The 24,981-nt window shown below is 40.4% G+C and overlaps 1 protein-coding gene and 1 long non-coding RNA gene across 2 annotated transcripts in view; one reads left to right on the forward strand and one right to left on the reverse strand.

The window, feature by feature from the left end:
• The window catches only part of ITGA9 (integrin subunit alpha 9), a 219,634-nt gene that overhangs the window by 165,984 nt on the left and 28,669 nt on the right, over positions 1 to 24,981 (forward strand). Inside the window, exons 20-25 of the mRNA XM_065665773.1 lie at positions 947 to 1,026; positions 4,341 to 4,430; positions 7,143 to 7,251; positions 10,034 to 10,141; positions 23,106 to 23,231; positions 24,044 to 24,163. Of these exons, the coding sequence (XP_065521845.1) occupies positions 947 to 1,026; positions 4,341 to 4,430; positions 7,143 to 7,251; positions 10,034 to 10,141; positions 23,106 to 23,231; positions 24,044 to 24,163 (633 nt within the window). The remainder of the gene's footprint in view (positions 1 to 946; positions 1,027 to 4,340; positions 4,431 to 7,142; positions 7,252 to 10,033; positions 10,142 to 23,105; positions 23,232 to 24,043; positions 24,164 to 24,981) is intronic.
• LOC136007686 (uncharacterized) lies at positions 10,102 to 18,552 on the reverse strand. The gene is made up of 3 exons (XR_010609814.1): positions 18,530 to 18,552; positions 17,177 to 17,274; positions 10,102 to 10,197 (listed from the first exon to the last, which is right to left on the reverse strand). It is a non-coding gene; the product is annotated as an uncharacterized LOC136007686 (long non-coding RNA).

A 24,981-nucleotide genomic window follows, 5' to 3' on the forward strand; every position in this document is an offset into this window, starting at 1 on the left:
ACTCTCTCACGATGTTTAGAAATTCAGCCGGGTTCTTTCTGTCACTAAACCAAGCTGTAAAAATGACCAACCCAGAAGGGTGAGAAGAAGAGGTTATAACTTCACATGACCTGAACAAAATCAGTCTGATTTTTTTCAGAAGTTTTCAACTTCAAAACCTAATTCTTTCCATTTGCGTGGATCTTTGACCTATATGATTTTTTTTTGTTTACGAGTTTTATTGACTGTAATATGCTCTTTTGAAGCATTTAAAAAGATTTTAAATGAAATGGCCAAAATAAGCGCAGTGGCAAAATATTATCTGGAATAGAATAATCTGAGTTTTTTGCTCCAGAATGACATAGTTGGGTAATTTTCAGTTTTTTTTCAGCAAGCCGTTGAAATCATGAATTTGGAAACTTTCACTTTGCCAAAACCTGTTTGGGAGTTAGGTAGAAAAGTTACTGCATGGAGAAGTTAAGGTAGTGCTACAGTGGTCATCATAAATTCTCTTTTCAAAATTAACACTTGATTTTATCCATTATGGTGGGTGGCCGTAAAGCTTTAGCTTGCGCCAGTCGCTCCAAGTCTCTGTGCAGGCCTGAGGCATGATCTTTATTCCCCTTGAAAGATCTCTTCATCAGCAAGTAATAATGTAAAGGTTAGTGCTGAGGTAGTTTCAGGTAGAGATCCTCTTATACTGGAAGACCCTTTCCCTGGCAGACATCTCCTCAAGAAATACTTTTGAATGATTATTCCAGTAAAGGCCCTTTCACAATAAAGGAAAACTCAAACAGAGATACAATTGCAAAGATTTAAAAGCTACGCTACAGTGGAGGAAGCTCTCTTGCGTGTATCTAAATGCGCTACTTTTGTTCAGCTAGGCCAGTAAAATATATGGGAAGTTTCAGAATAAATGCATTTTGAAACTATATTTTTCTCTAAATACTGCTTTTTCTTTGCACAGTATGACTTCAGTGTGATCTTTGATACGAGCCACTTGTCTGGGCAGGAAGAAACACTTACCTTCCTTGTCACTGCACAAAGGTAAAGGAACCTTTATACCTCTTGATAACTTGAATATCCTTTGTTGCATGAAGTAACATTTGAAGCGCATTGCATATGCTTGACAGTTCTGTGATATTAGTGGTAAATGTGTATGTGTGGTAGATGACGTTAAATTTCTGGGGCTAAATGCATGTATTCTGGTAATATAGAGGAACCATGTGACACAGCTTCCTGAAAAATGAGGTAGGATCATACTTAGGCTTTCTTTTCCAAGCAGTTGCAATTCTGAAGGAGCAGTTTGTGTTCTCTCAAATGGAAGGCCTTCGTGTTTGTGTGCCCATCCCTTTGGGCTCTGTATCAAGCTCAGCTCAGCTGCAGTTGACGATCAGCACCAGGCAGGCACATTTGTTCCAGCATTTGAATGAAATAAGCGTGTTTGGATGCAAACCAAAAAAGATAAATGCTTTCATCAGATGGTCAGGAATCTCACTGACAGTTTGCAAAGTTGCATGTCTATTTTTTCCCCTATGGATCTTCAATGATCTATGACAGACTGCATGAAACAGCTGAATAGGGTATTTCCCCAAGGGCGCTTGGAGCAGGCATTGAAGTAGGGTGATGCCAAGTGTGCATGCATAGTGATTTTTATCTCGGGCAGAATATGAGGTGTGACACATGCTCTGTGCCTCCTAAGATGATTTGTCACAAAGAAGCAGACTCTATGGGTGATTCGGTCACAAGCATTGTCAGGGTGTATATGAGACAGTATAACTGATGGTAGCACAGCTCCATTAACCTGGGCCGTGACGTGCTAGGTGTGAGATTAGTTCCTGCTTCCCTTACTGTGTGAATATGCCAGCTTCATACCCTCCTGTGTCAAAATCAGGGCCTCCAGCCTGAATTCTCCTCCCCAGTCTGATGATGCCTCACCCCAAGTAGTTGGAGAGGAGAGAGAAGCTGTGGCAGCTGCTGAGTGATTGCTTTCTTAGGGCACAGTCCTCCTCTTGTAGTGGCAACTGTAGGTGGGAACAAGATCCTGCAACACGTGGTGCTGGTATGAAACACTGAAAATGTGACCTCGTATTAGAGAGGCAAGACCATGTCTTGCACGTTAGAGAAGTTTTACTCTCCATGAGGAGGAGTTCATAGTGTGTTCAGATGACCTTGTGATGGTTCTAGGTCAGGGAGATGCATCAGTATCTGTTAGCTGAATGCCAGCTGGTGCAAAGATGGGTCTGCAGTGCTTTAAGTTTGCCCAGCCAGTGTTTTCCAGATTGTGCCACTCATTTCCCTGCCTTGGATAGCACAGGGATTTCCTGTGTAATCTCACTCCTCACATTTCTGTGCCCCACCAGTGAGAAGGGTTAGTCAGTGCCGTTAGATGGAGCAAAGAAATAAATAGTAGTTTGTACACATAGTCTGAATGCCCAGAGGGGTTTAGGAGCAAGTTTCTCATTTCAGAAGGATGGGCAGGAGGACAGTTGTGTTTTGAAGGATTCAGCTGAACCTCCAAAGGCAACAGTGCATGTCCCAGTGCTGATTACCCTAATTTTTTCTGTGACTTCGGGCACATTGCTCAATTCCCATGCTGTGAAATAAGTGTAATAAAATCTTTCTACCACAAGAATTGTAGGGAGCCTTGGAGTAAAGTCAGTGATAAAGAAATGGAAGAGGAAGTGTCTGTGTTGTGGCCAGACTGCAATGACTGGGGACATTGTTTCCACACAAAACCAAAGCTGGTCTGGCTGAACTGGCTGGACACAGAAAACCTGTGACGTGCTGTCATGGGAAAGTAAGCTTTGCCCTTCAAGAGGCCACTTAAGCCTGTCCCTTGAAGCTGCAATTCTGGCAGGAGTATATGTAACAAGAGACTGGTTCAGCAGTAGGAGAGATCAACTGGACAGAGATCTGAACATTACCTTACATTTGCTGTTTTTGTTTAGAAAATCAGCAACAAAACCCCAAAGCCTTTTCTGCGCTTTGTGGTGTGAGCTGTTTTTCTAGAGCTAGATTCACTGTGCTGTGTTCTCCTTTTCTGACAGTACCTTTGATCCATTTGAACCAGATAAGCACATACCCATGAACCCTGTATAGAATTCTACTTGCTTATTCTGTTTGCCACCATGGTATCTCGGTATTTGTGTTGGATGAGAAATGTCTCCAATTTGGACTCTTCTTCAAGCTTGTTCAGAGGAAAACCTTTTATTAAGTGTTTTTTGTTTTTTTTCCTGGGACTGGGATTTTGTGCATTTTTCCATCTGGGCCATAGTTTTATTAGGAGTCATGGCCAACGTGTCAGTTACAGAAAGCGGAGCTCTATCTATGCATGTATGTAGCCAGCAGGCTCTGTTTTTGTAATCTGAGCAACTCATCATCTGCATGGTATCACTTGGGACGTTACTGCCTGCTGTTGCCTCAGTGATACTGTCCTCAAATAAATAGGATCATATCTTTAGCTTTGCCAGCTTGACTTGCGAGTAAATCCAATGAATTGCAAGGCAAAAGTGATTCCAGAGTCACTGCTGGAGAAATTGGAAATATATGTAACGTACTTCTCAAGATTATTGTTCCGAGCTGTCACTCACCTAGCAGACTCACCATCAGAATTAGAATAATTACAGGTTTGCATGTTGGACATGCATTTCACAGGCGCCTTTCACAGACTTCATACAGAAGCTTTCACACTGAAATAAACTGACTCAGATCAGAGATAATTGCACACTTTTCTCCTTCCTCCTTCTGCTTTTGACCAGTTGAGGTCGCTACCTTCGAAAATATAAAGTAGAAGTGGCAGCTAAGTACAGAAAGAGGTGATGGAACTGCTGAGAGATTGTGTCCAGTTTAGTATGAGGGTCTCACCCAAAAAAGCTGCTTGTAGCGGCACCAAATTGATGCCGTGGTACAATGCAGGTATATGGAAAGTCAGGACCCTCTGTGGGGTGTATGTATCCCTCCCAAACTGATGTGCAGTCAGGCTGGGACAGAATCATCCCTTGCATCAGAGTCTAAATGTCCTTGCTTCTCTCCACTGTGCATGATGGCTGCTGTAGTTTTGCACTGCCATTTGAATGTGCACCTTTCTCCAAGATAGGGTTTTTGGTGTGAGCCACATCGTGTCACATGACAATGAGCTACACAGGAACAACCACAATGCACATCCTTTATGTGTGTACCCTTTCCGAGGTGGGTGAACAAATGTAGCTCTTAATCTTCAGAAGGCTTCTTAAGGAGCTGACATCACTCAAATAGAGAGGCTCAGGGTAGGAAGGCAGAGAGGTAGTAGCTGTGAAACTGTGTGATATATTGCAAAGGCTGTCAATTTATAGCATATTTGTTTTTCCTTTCTTGCACAGTGGAAACTTGGAACGCACTGAATCTCTGCATGATAATACCCTAACCCTGTCGGTGCCCCTGATGCATGAAGTGGACTCATCTATCAATGGGTAAGTACCAGTCATCAGATGAAAACAACAAAAATAATGATAATCCTAACAATAACATCTGAGCCTCTTCAGTGAAAAACCGAATTCTTCTCTTTGTTTACATGTAGCGGAACTGTTGCTTTTTCCCTGTTTCCCAGACTCTGGCCATACAGACAAACTCATTCATTATCTGGGAATTTTATTTGTCATGCCTTTCATTCCAACACTGTACCTCTTTCTCACTCCTTAGAGAAACTCCATTAATTAATGCTAATTAGTTACCATGACGTTTGTGGTAATGATCAGACTTTAATTCATGTGATTCTGTAGGTATGATGGACCTTAAAATAAAATAAAAAGAGAACAAGTAAATCCCATCTTGTTCCTTAGGTCATGTCTTTAAGGATATGGTTGAGAATCAATCACCAGGACAAAGGTTAGGGTCAAATGTTCTGGGATTTTAAGGAACTTGGTGGATTCCAGCTGTTTTGTCTTTCTGTTTAATTTCACAATCAGAATTCACTTCTGATTCTGTTCACTTTGCCACTTCCTCTGGCCCCAAGTCTGTGAGGCATTTGAACAGTAACTAAGGAATCACCGTTTGACTGAATTACTTGTATAATGCGTAGCCACTGTCCTCTCCCCATGGTTGCTCATGTGTAAGTTCCTCCTGCCTTTGTACTCAGGGGTTTTCCCTTCTACTTCTGCACCACAGTCTTAAGTGTAGGAAAAAAGATTTGTGGTTGGTCCCCACAGACTGTCCTCTAGCATAGACTGTGCTTAACTTGTAATGGGGGACCTGGTCACTCGTGGTGAATTAGTGTCCACATAGATTGAGAAAGCTGACATTCATTCCGAAACTGGGGAAGCAAAAAATTATCAGTAGTGTCTCCAAGAGGTTAGTGTCTGATTTAACCACCACTTATGACAATCCCCAGGGAACACATATTGTCGAAATGACCAGTGCAGTTTAGCATCAGTAGAAGTCAAGTGTTCCTTTGACCAGCATGCTATATATGAAGGAACAAAGATACCTGCACTGACATGTGGTTTGGCTGAAAAGCTGGGTAAAATCAGCTGGGTGAAGCTGATTTTCTCCCTTCTTACATAGAAATAAAATCCCTTAATTACTGACACAATAGTCAGAATGGGTAGAAGACGTGCTTAAGCCCGCTCGGAGAAGTGAAGTGTGCTGTCAGACCTCACAAGATGACTAGCAAGGACAAAAATCTCCTCTATATTGCCAGTAAAGTCTCAGCAGCAAGTTCTGAAAGTTTTTGAGTGCTCTCATAGTTGCAGATTGTGTAGAAACTTCACTCTGTGTCCCTTGCTTCTTGATGCTTTGATAAAGATGGATTTTTGTACAGCTTTACAGATACAAATGCTTTCATCTGTGTCCTTAGATCTCGCCTATAGAATCCTGCATGTCAAAAAACCTGATAAAAATGTGGCTCTTTTCTCTGTCTTCAGAACGTACTACTTGTAAAGCACAAGGTCTCTAAATTTATAAGTCCCATCCAACTGACTGTGTAGATTACTTTATTCTTTCTCATAGACAAAGCTTATTTAATTCAAGTTCACAGAACTACCAGGAAAAAGTTGGGTTCATTGGAGGGCACAATATCCCCATGCATGGTAATATTAGTAATAGTCTTTTTGGGACAGTGCATTTTTAAAGTTTATTATCTATCCTGCGTTTGAGTCTACAAGAGCAAACTTCATTCCTGCTCATAAATAGCCCGGAAGGGCTTGTACCATGTTTGGGAGGAGCCTTCTGGCACAACACTGTAAATGGGAGGAATAAATCTGTCTCTTGCTGTTTCCCTAGCAATTTCTGGCATAGGAGGCAGGCAGGAAAAAGGGAAATGTACCTAAACAGGCTTAAAATCCTGTCACAAAAAACTCTGTCCCAAAAGGACACACTGGGAAGGAAGCAGAATTTTAGGCAGTCCCTCACCAAGGTTTGTCCTGAAACTAGGACCTTTTCAAATCAGTACAGCAGCCCCATATTAAAAGGAGGCACAAAGGATGCTTAAAGCACTCCTGGTCTTCTTCTGCAGGGTTTCTAGGTACTGTTTGTGCCTGCAAGTCTTTTCTGATAAAACCCTACTGCTTTTTACTTTGTGATAAGATGAAAAAAGTAGTTGAGGAGACTTGGCCTGTGCCACTGTAGTTGAAAGAAAGTTATATCCCCCTCTACTCTTCCCTTTAACCATCTGTTAGTCATAAAGGTAGTGAAGCTCAGATAATTAATGAAGTGGGTTTTTCCTGTAGTGCTATGTAAATAGTAGATAAAATTGGAATGTTACTTTAGTTGATACTCAACTGAAAGTATTCCTATTAGTAACGGTTTCTTCAGATTAACTTGTTAGTGCAATGATTTCCTGTATTGCACAAGCTATTGGACTCTCAGAAATCATCCATTTCAGGGGCCCTGGAGGTTTTGTGATAGGAAAGGAGAAAAGGAGATGAAGTAATCAAAAGAAGTCTGCTTTGGTGGTGGGATGTTAATCCGGGTCAGTTGAGATGCTTTTTGCGACAGGATTTTAAGCCTGCTTAGGTACATTTCCAGTGTTGTCAAGAGAAAATCAAATCACAAATAATAAATTGATGTTAAATGCTCTCATAGAATTTCACAAGACCTGAAAGCAAGGGGTGCAATTCAACTTGGCACAAATGTATTTAATTTTGGTGACAAACACAGCTTACTAAATTTGTGTCTTGATCTTTCAGAGAAGTCTTCCCTACTTCATTTTTCTATGGTGATTCTGTGGAAGCGTCCAACTTTGTTCAGTTGGAAAACCACGAATGCCTTTTCCAGTCTCTCAACTTCACACTGCAGGTAAAACTGATCCTTATTTTGATTGCTTTCCTGCTTGACAGCCCTTTCTGGTTTTGTATCTCTTTTATTCTGAGTGATGTATGGTCCTTGGAGCGTGTTTCTGAATCACAGTATGCTGTCCAATGCATTGTTGATTGGCTGCCGTATGTACAGTGTGAAGGGATGGTGTGTTTTCTTATCTGAATATATTATACCAAGAATTGCAAGTAGGCCATCTTACTTCCACAGGAATGAAGATACTTCCATTTGTTTTTCTTTTACCTTTCATCATGCTCTCAGTAAAGAGCTCTGGTTACTCAAGTGCCACATCTTGGATGTAGTTGCAGGTTTAAAAGGGAGGAGTAATTATTTTTAGTAGCATGATCATTGAGGAGTGGGCAGCTTTCATCCATGAGAACAAACATATACACATGCAAGGATTCAGACTTGCTATATGCCCCTGGTATGAAAATGTTTATAGCATTGCTGATAAGAATACAGTACAGGGAAGACACTGGGACACTAAAAAGACAAGTGTGTGAGGACGTTTCATTAAATGTCTCATGGCATTGCAGTGTTATTCAAGTATTACCTATAGATTAAATTTCACATGGCAGTTAGATGAGTTCCTGATATGGCAAAGTATATGGATGGTTTGTTATAACAAACTCTTGTCATGCAGGCCAAAGGAACTTGTCTTGCTGCTGTGACTGTATCTATTACAAGCACTTTTTGACCGCTAGATGGAACTAGGGAATGATAAATCACGCTGAGGTGGGGGGAAATAATTTATTGTGAAAAATAGTCTTTCACCTTTTTTTCCCCTTTCTGTTCTCCTAGGCATGAATGCCACTCAGCTCATAATGAATAACACATGTCTGCCTCCATGGACAGACTGTGGTCCAGAGCAATTAAGCCCCCACTGTCATGCAGTGCCCTTAGCTATTTACTGAGAGGGAGTGAAAGCAGGATTTGAGGACATTAAAGCTTTCGTGAACCAGGCTATTAATTCTTGTGATTCTGATTTCATTCTTGTGGGTTTACAGGTCTTCCCTTCCCCCTCTCCCCCCCCAGCCAGTTATTGGTTAAAACCAGATAAAGAACAGATGTTTTGGTGCCTTAACTAGATGGATATTTTCAATAAAACAAAGTGATAACAGGTAAAGGAGAAAGCATCTATATATTGGCAGAGCCAGCATTTGTCCTGCTTCATCTCTTATCTTGTGTTATTATTAACACACTTACAATTTGCCCTATGAGTAATTTTTTTTTCCCACATAGAAGCAGAAAATTGAACTGTAACAAGTCACAGATCTGCTCTCAAGTAATGCGGTAAACCTCATAACTGTGTGTGTCAAAGAGAAAGGGTAGAGTTTCATAATGGGCAAAGCATGGTTTGTATCACTGCTTGCTTAATTGTTTCTAATGATTTGCCTGCCATTTATTAAACTTCTCCAGATGGAGAAAAGTAATAGTTTCTTAACCAAGAAAAAGAGATGATTTACAAAAATATGGAGCTTTATAGTGGGTTTTAAATGTGAAAAGCTATACCATGTCCAATGTTAATAAGAAAAAAGATCTATGCATCATTTTGGGGAGGGGGTAACAAGATGTGCAATGAAAATGCCTTTTCTGCATTAGCTCTGATATCTGATCTCAGCGAGATAATCAAGTTTTTTAAAATGTCTAACATGAGGCATTATGTTTGTATTTCATGCAGCATTTATCATGCTCCATTGTAGTGGGATTTCTCCCCCTGCTTGGAGCCTCAGGGTTTTTGCAAAGATTTGGCATTGTGAGCTGATTCTCTTTATCAGTGAGGCATTTCTTCAAATATAAACAGGGTTTGAAGAATGAAAACCTGTTGTGTTTAATATATGGACTTTACACAATTAACAACTGATTGCTACATCTTCTGACACTACTGTCTCAGTGTTCATAAATATTCTAATGGGCCTATATTTTTCAACTTTATGCAGTTATATGTGTATTGTTAAAAGAAACCAGGAAATATTTTCCTAATTAAAAAAAAAAAAACATAGATAGACATGAAAACTTAATTTCATTGAAAGTTTTCCAGGTATTATTTCTTTGTACCAAAACCCCATAGATTCTGGAATTTTCATTTGATGCAATTCAGCGGTCGACTGGAAACTCCTTGAGTTTTTGTTGAAAATTTGTGGGACTTTGAATGAAAGCGAATGTTTTCCACTAAGAGTTTCATTTAACTGGAAACCCCAGAACTTGAATGGAAGTTGTTCACATGCATTTCCTGGCAACTCAGCAAACCCGCAGTCCGGTAGTCACAATCATCATTACTTTGGCTTCTGCTTCATAAGGAAAACATATGCTGAATCTAATGCAGTGGTTACTAGATGAAAATGAGAATGTTAACTGAGCAGCATTTCTCACGGTCTTACTGATGGTGTTACAAAGCACTCAGAGTGCTAGCAGTGTCTTTGTATATCAGGTAGAAGTGTCATCCTGTTTGCATTGTTGACTGGTAATTATCCTGCAAAACTGCTTCTCACTGATGTATGAGTTGTGCTTAAAGACTCTTAGATAAGCTAAACCTTTGCCTTCATCCTAATAGTTACAAAAGAAGTGTTACACAGACTCACAGAATGGTTTGGGTTGGACGGGATCTTAAATGTCTTACTAGGAAGACACTGAACAAATTGCATAGTATTTGATTTTTTTCAACTTTATACTCTCAGCTCTGGTTCTACAGTAGTTTCCCATTTACATCCAGTCATATGTGTAATTTTTAGACTTTATTTTATTTCTTTATTTTATCTTACAGGTTTACAATGCTGGGCCAAGCACTCTCCCTGGAGCTTTTCTTGACATTTCATTTCCAAACCGCCTCTCTGCCACTGGAGCCGAAATATTTCATGTTCAACAGATGATGGTGAGTACGTTGTGATGTGTTCTGAGTCCAGAGAGGCACTGAGAGCTGGCTGATGTCTGAAACAAAAGAAATCCAGCAGAACTAGATGAATCAGTTGCATTTTTAGGTAAGAAGAGGTTCTTTGTATCTGTGGCCAGGTCACCGTAAAAAGCTGAGCCCACCCAGCTATTGACTGCTGTCCATCACCTAGGGCAAGCAGATGGTTGTGTGTTCCTGGTTATCTACAGTGCAGTGTAAATCTAGATCAGGCTAATCCTGAAGTAAGTGTGGAGAATGCTTCCCTGAGTCACACCTCCAAAGAGGACTGAGTTTTAATCAGCCCTCTCTGATTAAATGGTGTATGTAACATCAGCAGGATGTACTACTAAGATGACTTGCATTCCCCATTTTATTCTGTGGCTGTCTGCAAAAGCACTAGCTAGCCCTGAATACACTATCAATATTTTTTTTTATAGTCTGTGTTAGAATCTGTTCCTTTTGAGTGTTCTTTTAACAAATGTAAGTAACAGAGAAAGTTATTCTTTCAACACAATGTATTTCAAAAGGCAGTTTCATGTCAATTGCAAAGAAATAACAAATTGTGGTAAAGGAGACACATTCTTAGGTTTCATTTCTAATATTTATTTATTACTTTCAAAGCTTTTGTTAAACCGTGAAAATCCCATCATTTATTCTGTGGTGGCCAAGAGAGGGAAACCTCACTACTGGGGTAAATCTGTTGCTGAAATTCAGAGTAATCTGTCTTTGTAAGATGGAACCAGCTCTTTGGGCTACTTGAAAGGAAGTATTATACTTTCTTTATTGAAGAAGAAAGTATAATTTATTTATTTAAATATTTATACCTTTTTAATATATATATTTATTTCTTTATTACCTACTTTTCTAGCCTTTTGGCTGAAAAGTATTACCATCCTTTATATGCAAGTAGCTGTGTCACTGCGTCTGTGTAAACACAGATCCAATAAGACCTTTCTAAGCAGGTTTCCAAGATTTGTGCTGTTGAAAGGTAAGAGATGAGATAAAAACACATATGGCTTACAGATAGACACAAAAGACAGAATCACTGAGAAACAGATTTGGGATATTATATGATGCACAAGTATTGTATAGACTGAGTAACTGCCCAACTAGAATGAATTAATTCTTCATCCTATGTCTCATTCCCCATGACATTGCATTTTAATGTTTTATTTAGTCCAGTTTTATATTACCTTCCCTTTGACACATTTCCTGGATCGTGACATGTTTCCTTGTCCCTTTGTGGTCTCTGTGTGCTGTCTGTGTTCAGAGCAGGATAGAGGTAGGAATCTCCTTAACAGATTTTACCTCAAAACTCAGGCCGTCTACCTTAGGGAGTGATAAATTCCTTCTGGGCATTCATTATTTCTCTCTGTTGACTATTCCAGAAGTCTGGGCAAATTGTCTTAGACAAGACACCAGTTTTGCACTCTTGAATTAGCTGAGGTGCACACTACCCACCAAGTGGGCAAGGACAAAATCTCCAGGCACAGTTTGTAATAATTTCTACACAGAACCCTAAGTTACAATGATAAGGATGTGATGGACTATATAGTATTGAATAGCTGTTAGAAAAACAAGGCAGAAACCTTAAATCTTGCACTTAACTTGTTTTTCATTGCTGTTGTACCTCTGATGGCTTATTTAAAGGAGGTCCAGCTGTGTGGTGTGGTGCTGGGCACTGTGCTAATAAATACTTGCAAGGTTTGTATCCCTTTTCCCCGACAACAGGTTGCATTTCCCCCCACATTATTTGATGTCTTTCTTCTACTTTGTAGTTTGTCTTTATGGAAATGTCATACTGCTGTTGTGAGACCTATTTGCGTTACAGGCTGAAGAGTGGTAGTAAGCAAGTATGGTTTTATGAGATGTCTGATACACTGGCATAACCTGGGTCATTTCAACCCCTGAGTTTGGGTATGCGGTCAGTAGAAATCTAGTATGTGACTTTCTGAGCACCCCTGACATTAATAAATGTTATCCAAGCAACTCCTGTCTGGGATAGTGGTTATCCCTGCTTTACAGATAAATAACAGAAACACCAAATGGTTTGCCTGAGGTCATACAGGAAATTCATGTCAGAGGCAGGCACTGAACCCATGTCTCCCAAGTCTCTCTATTGTAACAGGAAAGGCATCCTACTCTCTTTCCTCCTGCCTCTCTCCCACTGAGTTTTTATTGACTGAAAAGGGAACTAAAATCATGGAGCTTTTAATCTCTTTACAGACCAAAGATACTCAAACACACAAACAAAAAAATACCCTGAAAGCAGCAGGTTGGAATGAACTTTGGAAAATGGGTTAGAACAGCTGTTTTATAAGAGCTTTTTTGTAAGCACAGTCATTAAATGATTCAAGCTTTTGCTTATTTTGAACTTCCCAGAATCTAGACTGCAATAAAGGTGATAGTATCCTTTTGGACAGTGTGGGTGTATTTGTCATTAATTACACTTTTATACCTATAATCCAGACATTCGAGGTGTCAGCATTGCTGGACCTTTCAGAATAGCTGTCATTAAAACAAAGGATTAGGAATGGTCATTATCTGTAACTGAAACTGTCGATCCAGCATCTGGGATTTGATTACAGCATGGTTATGGCTTCTTAAACCTAATAATTCTTTTACCACTTCTCTGATGTACACAGTGCAGCAGTGAAACTTATGGAGATGAAAATGCATAGTAAAAGCACTGGAGTTTGTCTCTCTCATACACACACCAAACAAGATAGTGCCAGGAGCTAATTCCTTCATATTGTGTAGACTGATGTAGTCTTTCAGGCACAAAAGTAATGAGAGTCACATATGGCCCACTGGAACGGTCTGTATCTCTGGGAGGTGCTAACAGGAGTTATTATCTTGGTGCTCTTAGAGGAAATGACAGCCCTCATGCTTCCTCTGTTCCTGTTGCTCTACGCTTTTGGCTTTATTGCAGAAACTGCTTTAAGATTTTCTTCCAGAGAAATTCAGGTCACAGAGATGTTTTGACATGTGGAGTTCTGCCTTGGAGATGTTCATACTCTTCAAGGGGTCTTGGGAGTTTCTGCAGCACTTCCCCCAACAAACCCTAATATATAAGGGACATTTGATGTTACAGAGTAGATACTCAAATTCTGCAGTGCTAAATTATTATTGTGGAGGCAGATAAGACAAATTAATACTCGTTTGTTTTTATGTATTTTTGTATTTGCTTTCTTGCAGAGGTTTCAAGCCAGGTTAAAAGCATAATAAATGAAATAGCTTGTTTGTAAAAGTGTTGTGATAGGAACGGTACAGGCGATGACACAGAAGAGCTTCACCCAAACAATGGCTCTTCAAGCCATTGATTATCTCTTCTTCCACAAAGGAAAACAGTGCTCATTATACTTGTGTGCGTGTTAGTTTTGAGCTGAAAGATTAGTAATTTCCTTTGGGTATCCAGCTAATTTGCAGGGCAAGGGAAGTGCTATTTGACTTGCCAGCCAAGGAGCTGCTTTCCGGGGCATCCAAAAAGATTTTCACAATGGGAGTTCCTACAAAATTAACCAGAGTATTTCCTGAAGCTGTTGATAAATTAGCAATGTGTCCAGGATTGCTCTGATGCTGGCATTATGGAACTGGATCTGATTGTTGCCCTCCTATTTGTTTTATTTCCAGGAAAGGTAAACACAATTATGAGGAACGAGGGATTAACAGTTGGAAACCAAGTTTATCTGTTTGAACTGAAATCCAACTGCAGTGCAAGCAGATGATCCTCACCCCTCCTCTGGAGGGACCAAGCTCTGCTTGGCTGCCAAGCTGTTTAGATGCCAGTCAGACAATTGTCACCAGAATCAAAGATACACGGTGTTAACCCAGAGCAAGTCCCATATACATCTGTGGTGTTATGGAAAGAACTATCGCTTCTTCTATTGCATTGTGAGGGCCAGCAAGCACATTTAGGTGAATCAGTACTGAGGATATAAACAACTGTATGTCATCATTGCTCAGAATCTTGTTAGAAAGAGAGATGCACATGTTCCAAGACAGTCTCTTCAAAGAGTTTGCAGGCTAGGCAATGAAATAAAAGGGCATTTGGAGGAAGGAAGGAGAATGAAAGAAATACTGTCTTCAAATTTCTCATGAGAAACTCCCTCCATGCATGTGAGTTTATATTTAAGTGTAGTAATCGCTAGTTTAGTAATTGCTAGTAATATAATATCTTTAAATTACTGTGTTCTCTTACTCTAGTAATTAATGGAGAGAGGCATAAAAACAACTCTGGAGAGGCTCTAGCCAGTATTGTGTTGTCTCCACTGACAATACAAAAGCCATGTTAGTCTCTCTGAGTTTCCCTAGGCATCTAAGCTTAGGCTTTGAGAACTATCTCCAGAGAGTGAAAAATGGGTTAAATCTCAGTCTTGTGAATGCTGCTCCCTTTAACCTTGAGTGTGCCAGTTAGCTGAAGCCCCTAGTTGCTGGCCCAGCATTCCCATCACTTTTTGGTTAGGGAGTAAAAGAAAAATCCTTCTGTTGGAAGGATGAACAGAAGTCTTCCAGTTGTACTACTGTACTTGGCATATTCACACTTCCTTTTTCTTCTGTCTGCTTGGGGAGACCTATTTTGTGCCTGTATGAAACCTGGGTATCAGTAAGATTAGAAACAAATAAAGAAAAGCTGAACTGGAAACAAAATTAGCAGCATGGAGGAGTCGAAGACAACTCCTTTTCCAAGTTGCCTTTTAAGTTAATAGCTGCCTGAGCATGGGACTGTAGAAAAGGCTGTCAGGTTCAATACAGAAAACTGTTGAAATAAACATTATTCTCTTCCTGTGAATGTTGAAACAGAGAGAAGTAGAATGGAATCAGTCCCAGAGCCACAAGTCTTTCCTGGCTGATGACAGGTTACATTTTTAAGGCCAGTTTTGTGTAGCACTCATGTCATTTTTCTCCTGGCGTTTGCACAGTAATGTCTGTGAGGAAGATGTTAAGTGGAAGAGTTAAAGCTTGCTGCTTTGTTCCATGCAAGGTCTCAGGCTGCTTAAGGTTTTTCTTCACTGCTATAATGAAAAAGAATCTTTGCAGTTTTGAAATCTTAAATGCAATTTCTGTTTATTATATGTAGGTTGCTATGCTTGAACATAAGAATCTGATTCTTTGGCTACTGCACTGCTAATGTTTAAAAGCATAAGCAGAGGAGGACACTCTAAAGTGCTAATAGTGCATGAACGCTCCTTGTAGTATATGTTGAGATTGTCAGGCTCATTATTGCCCCCTCCATGCACAGAGGCAAACCATATATCATTATCATTACGTAGAAAACCCCTTGTTTGTTGCCAACCAGTTCAATATTGTTTCATTTCTGTCTTTTGAAATCTCAGGTCTTGGCTCTGAAAACATATATCCACACTCCCAGCATGTGAAGATGATATTTGCTGATAGTATCTGGTAGCAAAATTTTTTCCTGGTAGCAAAATTTTTTCCTGGTAGCAATTTACGCTGCTGCTGGTTGCCACCATTGATACAAGGACTGTATAGGACTATTTTGGACTTAGAGCAAGATTCATTTTAGCCCTTTGTACTAGTCATCCCCCCATGTATTCCTTCAATTTCAGTGATGGTTATACACACATGCACACTTTGGCAACATATTTAAAGGCATAGCTAGATTGCTGGAGGAAATCATTCTTTCCAGGGAGCGTATTGTACAGAAACTTGCTGACCTGCCTGCCACTTTCACTTGAATTGCTTCTTTAAATGACTTATTTTGCTTAGGCAGTTGGAGGTACTGGAGGTGTCTAGAGCATCTCTGTGATAGCAACTGAGCCTCACGCATTGCCTGGGAGCCCTGTTACTTGCAGGTGACACTGGTGCATCTATCCAGTCCTGGGATGGCTTTGAGGGGGGGCAGGAACATATGCGGTGGTCCAGCATAACACAGTCATCTCTAGACATGGAAAGCAGGACCCCAAAGCAGCTCATAAAGAGCTCTTGTAAACATCTTTCTAACGTCAGCATGATAAATGGAAGCTTTTTCAGTGAAGAGAAACTTAGTTGCCATTAAAGTTTTCCTTGTTATACAGGAAAGGGTGCTTGGCCATAAAATTACGGACTTTCTTGAGCTGGGATCTTAAAATGAATCTGAAGTGGAAAAAAATCATGGCACTTTTGCTTTACAGGAGCCATCTGAATGACTATACAAAAGCTGTGCCTTGCTCAGAGTTCACTGCACTACAGTGTTTCAAAATAATCCTTTCATGCATTGATGGATATTGCCTCGAGGATACAGCAAAACTGCTTACCGTGGCAGAAAGTTTTCTGTGACTTCTTAGTTTGGATTTTTAGGTGAAACCAGATTAGAACACATTTTCTTACGTATTCTACTTATTTTGACCAACACGGGCTTGTGTTTTGTGCACCATAGAAGAGGCTGTAGAAGGGGATGTGCTTGAGGCAGTGTCGTGGTTTAAACCAATCCACACAGGTCGTCCACTCACCCCCCCCCCGACCCTCCCCACTCCCGGAGGGATGGGGAGGAAAATCAGGAGAATGTAACTCCCACGGGTTGAGATAAGAACAGCCCAGTAACTAAGGTATAACACAAATCACTGCTGCTACCACAAATGATAATATTGATAAGAGAAAATAACAAGAGAATACGATACCACCGCCGAACGAGTTCGACCCCCCCGAAGAGCCAGAGCCTGCCTCTTCCGGGTAACTTCCAGTTCCCCCTCCAGGCATGACGTGCTATGGTATGGAATACCTCCTTGGCTAGTTCGGGTCAGGTGCCCTGTCTCTGCTTCCTCCCGGCCTCCCTCGTCCCCAGCAGAGCATGAGACTCACAGAGTCCTTGGCCAGAATAAACATTACCTAGCAACAATTAAAAACAATCGGTGTTATCAGCTCTCTGCCCAGGCTGGAAGTCAAAACACAGAGCTTGCACCAGTTACTAAGAAGGAGCAAAACGGCTCCTGGTAAACCCAGGACAGGCAGGTAGGACCTAGCTGAAGGATCACTGAACACCAAGTGATCTTAGGGTTTTTTTATATAGAGACATACCTTGAGATCTCATTTGTTGATTAAGCGTTTCGCAGTTCATCACAGGGAGAGGAAATGCACCAGTCAGCAACTCTGTCTTGGATTTCAGCTGTTAAGGGCTGATACATAGGGAATACATGAATGTTCAGAGGTAAACTGGTTTCCATGTGAGGTGGCATTCATTCATCCATAGGCCTGAACCTTGTGTGGACCTCGCAGTTGAATAATACAAGTGGTCAGTCTTTCTTCTTACTGTGTACATGGCAGTGCCCTCTGTCTAGGAAAGTAGCTGCTGTCTTGTAAGGCAGAAACTTGAAATCAGAATGTCTTTACTTTTCTTACTAATCTGGTAGGCAGCTCTAGTTCTTGAGAGTAGTACTCCTGGGGATTGCTGCCAAGTATGTGCAAAGTGGTGGCAGGGCTGAGACCAGGCAAATGTTTCAGGATTAAGCTGATCAATCCTTGTTAACAGGTTATTTAATTAAACATCAGGGTTAAGTGCATCAGAAAAAACATCTGCAGGCCTTGCAATCAGGTTAGCACAGATTTATGCCAAACATGCATCTGGTGTTCTTTCGGCTGAAGAAGCAGAAGCCAGAGCTATGGTGGGGTTCTCCTACCTGCTGATTTCATGCTTTAGCAACTCCACTCTGCTGTTTAAATCTTACCTCTCCTCCTGTCCCTGTAAGTTTACCTATCGGAACTGTGGAGTACTAATTTTCCTTACCAGCATTGCTAGTTTTAGTCAGAATCTTTCAAGGGTTGTGTAAAAGGGGTTAATTTCAAGCATTCTTTTCTGTTGTTTCAGTGGCTCTTAAATTTCTTGCCAGAATCAACAAAACTGCTCTGATTCAAACATGTTTCATTATCTGTGAATATTAAACATTTTTGGCATATGGAGCAAGTACTCGGATAACATATTTACATAACTTATTTGTCTACTGTTGAAAGTCTGACCTTGTCTGGAATTTCTTGTCAGTACCTACCCCTTTTTTCCCTTGGTGTGACATGTTAGATTAACCGTGCCTATCAATTTGTGTCTATTCACCCACTAACGGGTGAATCGGTATCTTTGAATCAGGCCACACATACACATTTTTTCCCCAATATTAGGATGAATGGGCTATGGTTAGCAACGAAGACAAACAAAAGTGCATCTGTTATTTATTATCCAGTTTGCAAACTTGAACCACTGATCAGGCATGAGTACATAAATAAAACAGAAAAGAAAGGGGAAATATGTAAAAACTATCTGGCAGCAATCTGAAGACGAGTACAACTGAAGCGTCCTTTGGAGCCAGCATGCCCCAGGGCTGAGAGAAAGGCATCCATTTCAGAGCTGAACAATGCTAACAATTTTGTGAAATGACTGACCTGTGTTCAGACCTCGAGCGTGTTTCCTCCAGCTAAAATTGCTGTTCCAAACATCTTGTGTCTCATGACATCTTCCCTGAGCTTGCCCCCACACTTTTTCCATGATCAAGCATGGGTTTGGTTCCATCACAGGCACTCACAGCTGGATTCCACATTCACACTTGCTCTGTGTCATCTTAATTCTCCTGGCTCCCAAGCCCCCCCTAATAACTAGTGATGATTTAGCTCAAGACAGGAGTCAGGCTTACTGGAAGAGCCTGGAAACTTTAAGTTCTAATACCATAATGAATTGTTTTGCATTAGTGGGTGTCTAGTGTTATCTATAAGGAATGAGCTGGAGATACATGTTTGCTTACCTGTTTATCTTGTAAAATGCGGATCATTAAATATGGGATTAGCCTTTGGCTTCTTGTATACAGCAGTGCAGCAGGGAGATTGTACTTAGTGCTTTGTTGGAAGCAACAGCTAGTTTCCTCTTGTTTTTCAGTCTCGTTCTTCCAAGGCACCCCTATCACATGCAAATATTTTACCTCATGCACATGAAATACTTTACCTCATGCCAACTGCTAGTTTCCACTTCCATGTGTTTGGTCCTAAGCTGAGCTCCCCAGTCCCCTGTCTGGAAGTTGTGTTTCATTTCCCTCTCCCAGGTTAACATCTTGTACTGTAAATAGGGCTCTGAAAAAACAAAGGTTCTCGCCTTTGCTGCATGTTAAACGGGTTGAGGGTAAGTCCAGAAGGTGCCACTGGCTTTTGGTCTACCAGTGAAGTCTACGTTGCAGGTAGTATGGCCTGAACCCTTAAAACGTTTGCTAACATTTTGTAACGGTTTCTTAAAGGCTGCAAAGTCTTGCTAGAAATTGCCACCTTCTGCGACTAAGTGTAGGTAGCAGAAAGAATGTTCCAAGTGCTCTGAAAGTGGGGACAACTGATAGTAAAAAAGGCATGTGTTGAGGCAGCCGATTCTGTATTTATATATAATGTATTGTATATATATATGTATATATATAATTTTATTGATATATAATGTATTGTATATGTGTGTGTGTGTATATAATTGTATTTATATATAATGTATGAAATAAATGTATTATTTCTCCTAGAAACTCCAAACCCCCTAAACCCATGGCTGGCCGAGATTAGAAGTGTTTCATCCGGAGCTCTGGGTTATCCTCTTATTCTCAGGGGAGGTGTGCTGATTGTCCCCCTTGCAGTGGCACCACCTTGTTGGAGTGCCAAGCCAAGCCCAAGGATTCTCAAAAATCCCTACAGAGAGGATGTTTCCTGGGTTCAGAATAAATCCAACATGCTACTCCCATACATCCCTATTAAATATCCTGCAGTTCTTTTAGGATGTAATATGTGTGGAGTGCACATGATAGGTTTTACATCCAATTGTTTCACTCTGAAATGTCCTCCTTCCACTTTTTCCTCATATGATTAAAAATCACTGCTACTTTATGGGTTTGCCCCTGCCCTGCAATACATTTCCAATATCCAGAGTCCACTGAAGTCATCTTATGCGAGTTTCTTCCTTCTTGCAGATACAGCATTTTTAAAGCATGAAGTAATACACATGCTTTCTCCAGTGGTTACATCTTGTCTCTGAGAAGCTTAGTGGTTTGTGCTGACGACAAGTAGTTGGCAGAGTAACCCATTGTATAGGCTGTCCTATTTAATCATTACCCCTCAAGCATGTTTATGAGCTATTTAAGGTGACAACAATTTCCAGTAAACTAACAGAGCAAGATACTAACTTGTCTCTGAACATGTGGCCATTTATAGGTAGGGTAGGCAGCGTAAGGGATATTCTGCTTTTATGCATGATAATAGATTAGTCATGCTATTCCCCTTTGCAGAGTTATAGTGACCTTTAGAGGCCTGTTACGAAAGGTGCTATTTACAATCTGTGTAGTACAAATACTTTGGCTTATGTCTCTTTGTGTTTATACATGTTGCATGTTGCAATGCACATGTTGCAATGCACATGTTGCACATGTGTTAAATACGGTAGGAGAATGTTCATGGGTGAGTAGTGATTTTTCAGTCCCTTAGATTTGGGATGTCCAGCTAAAACTCTAAAAGTTGGTGATTTTTAAATGTCACAGAGATTCATTCAAGTCTCAGCATAACGTAAGTAGGAGCTTTGTGCTAAGATTTTATTTAGCAGATTGATTTCCTAGAGGTGAATTTTTCATTGAAGGGTGAACTTCATGAAAAGTTACCATCGTTCTGTCTGACTGATTGACTGAACCTTCACTTTACGCATGTAAAAATTGAGGAAAATAAGAGATGGTGTGAAATACAAGTATCTGACAATCATCCTAACAAAATAACCAAGGAAACAAAGCCAGCTATGGCCAGTCCTTTGTAAAGGCTGCATTTCCTTCTACTTCAGCATGATCCACCCATTTCAAAGTCTTTTGTTACTTTTTTCCTAGTTCCGTAAGCATGTGCTGATTGATCACAGATGAATATGACCTAATTCCTGCCTGGTGGAATTCCCCCAAATTCTGCAGGCCAAATAGTAGTGTCTGCTGTCTTCTTGGAAGTGGCATCTGCCTTTGGCTGCTAACATAGGCTCTAGGTGACCTGCTGGTCTATTCAGAGACAGAAGGTGCTCAGTCCTCACACATCTCCCTTCTAAGACGGCCCAAGACATTGAATTTAGGAGTCACCTCATCGAATCTTAGAACACTTTGGTCTGGAAGGGACCTTCAAGGTCATCTAGTCTGCCCCCCTGCAACGAGCATGGACATCTTCATCTAGATCAGTATCTATCTATGTGGGATTGCTGCATAATTGGCAGAGAGGAAAGGCTATTTCCAAGTTCAGACTTAGTCCTCTGAAGGTGCCTTCCTCTGTTTCAGCTGAAGTGTTTTAAAAAGGGTGAGACGTAGCCAAGTTTCAGTTTAAGAAAAGATTATAATTTAGAGAAGAAAGGACCAGATTTATGTTGCTTCATGCCAGATAATTCCTTTTAGTCTTGGGATATGTTTCTGTTTTGGTTTGTTCTTACACTATACTTGTACAGGATGTACAGCAGGACTATTTAGAGAGTATGCCAAAAGCTGGGGTAGTGCAGAAACTCATACTCTCCTTTGTGTATCTCTTGCATGAATCTAATGACATCTGTCCAAGTGTCTGGTAAATCAACCTTTCAAGAAGACCAAGTATTAAATAGATCTGAGTCTTTGCTGTTCTTGATTTAACATAAGCCTTCTGGTTGATCTGGATCTAACTCCTATGTGAAAGTTCAAAGAAAACAATTTCAGTGGGCTTTGTTAATTTCTTACCTATAATAAATAATAAAACTCATTCCAGGTGACCTGGACAAATGGAGAACGTCATAGTCTTAATTTTCAGTTGATCCCAAGGAGGCTAAACTGTAGTTAGCTACCTGTGCTTATATCTGTTGGGTATGTAAGGACAGATATTGTAAAGATAGATTATGAATACATACTTCAAAGAACAGATTGTAAAGAGCTTGTGGACCAGTGAAGCAGAAAAGGTGTATCTTACCAAAAGAGATAGACATCTGTTACCTGGAAAATAGCATTTAAAATCTAGATGGACCTTTGTTTTTTGTTTCTTTTTGGCAATACTTTGGTTAACTCAGCTATAAACTGTTTAATGCAGAATCAAGACTCAGAGCATGCAGTAATTTCATATCTATAACAACTTTCATTTTCCCTCTTTCAAGTATTTATGATTTGAATAAGGTACAAGTTTTCATCCTCTCAGAGTAGAGGATGTGAGGAGGTCCCTATGTAGGACTATTGCTTGTTAGTTTGATGGAAAATCTCTCCCTCACTCTCACATGTTTTAAGGATAGCAGCCGGACCAATTTGCTCATACTTCATTGACAGAGTTAATTTGCATTAAATTCCAATAGATATTCTTCAGTGTATATCTATAAACTGCAAAAAAGTGAGAAGGGATTTCTAGTGCAAGGTTATCTTGCCTGAAAATCATTTTGCCAAAGCTTGGGATGTTTCACTTGTTTCAAGCATCTGCTTTTCTGGACAAGTGAATGAGCTAAAGATACAAAAAGTTTATTTTTGTACTGTTTATGCTGAAAGTAGAAGAACGGTTTTGGTGTTCAGGATTGTGCATTTACACAAAGATTTCATTTATCTTATTAGTTCTGATATAAGCTGTGAAACAGCCAAATTGGCCAAAGCAACAAATAATACAGTTACAGAACAGGTAATGGAGTGACATTACTGGCTTAAGATGCTATGCAGTGATATATATATTTTCCTGAGAGTTTTCTCCTCTGTCGTTATCTTCACACATATAGAACACAGACAGCTACCTGTGAGCTAGATTTAGATACATTCATATCCTATCCGGTCAAGAGAAGTGTTTCCAGAGCATGGTTTGTCTGTTTTACTTTACATATATTCTTTAGGATTATTTGACTCTCAAAGTGTTTATTTCTCTCTTTTGGACTATTAATGGAAGTCCAGACATCCAGATCAGATGTGTTTTTGTATTGACAGGCTAATCCCATCTTCTTGTGTCATGCAGTTTAATTCAGAATAATAATTATGATTCATAATTGTGTTTGCAGGTTGGTCAGGACAAAGGAAGCTGCTCTTTTCGCAGAAACCCCAGCCCATGCATTGTTCCTCAAGAGAATGAAAATATTTTCCACACGATATTTGCTTTTTTCACAAAGTCTGGCAGAAAAGTACTGGTAAGAAAGTCCACTTATGGTAAACTTGAACATACAGTACAGTGTATCTTACAAAAGATTTTGCATGGTTTAACAAGAAGAACTCAAGCAGATAGTTCATCACAGAGCAATTGTTCGGTGCCTGTGTACCAATACTCATCATGTGCTGTGGAGATATTTAGTGATTTAGTTTTTTAGTGAGGGCCTGGCACAGGATGCCCAGAGAAGCTGTGGCTGCCCCATCCCTGGCAGTGTTCAAGGCCAGGTTGGATGGGGCTTGGAGTAACCTGCTCTAGTGGAAGGTGTCCCTGCCTGTGGCAGGGGGTTGGAACAAAATGAGCTTTGAGGTCCTTTCCAACACAAACCACTCTGTGATGCTATGATTTCAATTATCTGATTTTTAAAGAGAAATAGGAAGTTTCAGGAAGCACAGCGGGGAGGGAGCTATGCGACATGGCAGCAAGCACTTGGTGACCAGAGCCCTCGCTCCCATGTTGTCATAGGCATATGGGGCAGCAGGAGGGCCCTGCACCATGCTTTGTGCCTGACCCATGCAGCGGGCTGATGAGCAGCAGTGGCCCTGCTCCTCCCAGCCTTGGGCACTCACCTGGCTCAGCAGCTCTGTATAGGGCTTGATTTTACTTGGCTTGCTGTCATGCAGGTCTGTGATCTAGCTGCCTTCAGGTCTTGAAAGTTGCTGCTGTTTCAGGGCAGAAGTGCTGTGTTCTAGGAGCTTACTCTGTAGCTTGGTCAGCTGGTGTGTTTGCTGTCACACAGTTTGTCACTGAAATTTTTCCTTCTTTGCCTAACAGCTTTTTCCATATTTCCTGTAGGACTGTGAAAGACCAGGCAGGTCCTGCTTAATTATACGCTGCAACTTAAGTTCACTAGCCAAAGCAGAGTCCTGTGATATAAGTATCTACACACTGCTGAATACAGAGATACTGAAGAAGGTACGTGCTTCCTTTGTAGTTTGTCTTGAATACCAATTTCAGTATGCTTATGTGCACCAATGGACTCAAAACTTGCATTCCTTGCTCTCTTTACTAGTGTGTTAAAAAAAACATCATGGTGTCAAAGAAAACAGATCTATTTATCAACAGCATGTATGGAGGTGTTAATCCTAGTTATTACCCATTACCCATTAAGCCAGAAATAAATTAAGTTCAGAAATTTATACATTGAGAAACAACAAATGAGGCCCCTAATTGTATGCGTGGTGTTAAGGCTAGAGACTTCTGAAAGTTGAATTGATTTCGGAAAGTTTTCAGTCTGCAAAGTGAAATTAGAGGAAGTGCATGTAAACTGTGACCAACTATCTATCATTCCTTCCATGTAAACAGAGACGTGGCAGGTTTTTGTAATTTTTTACTTCAAATGATTATTATTCAAAGAAGATGCATCATGACCATATTAATGCTGAGCTCGACATTTGTGACAAGAAACAAATGGTTGCAAGTTAATTCCTGTGTTCTCTGAAGCCGCTGAATGAGACAGCAGACCTTTTAAATTTCTAGTGATTTATTATGTTTTGCCCTGTTTTCCTTTACTTACAGAAATGCTGACTGTGTAATTGTGGCAAGATGCCATAAGGTTATGAGGGTACAAGGTAATCAGAGGAGAAAGCTGAGAACAGGAGCCTACTAAAATAAACCTGTCTTTGATAGCTGCTAGTTTACAAGCATTGTAAAGAGCTCTTATTAGAAAGCAGTTCCTAAAGCAATGGATAGCTGTGAGCTTTTCCACCTGAACCCAACCACTCTGCTAATGT

This window comes from Lathamus discolor, chromosome 2, assembly GCF_037157495.1.
Source record: "Lathamus discolor isolate bLatDis1 chromosome 2, bLatDis1.hap1, whole genome shotgun sequence".
Taxonomy (NCBI): domain Eukaryota; kingdom Metazoa; phylum Chordata; class Aves; order Psittaciformes; family Psittacidae; genus Lathamus; species Lathamus discolor.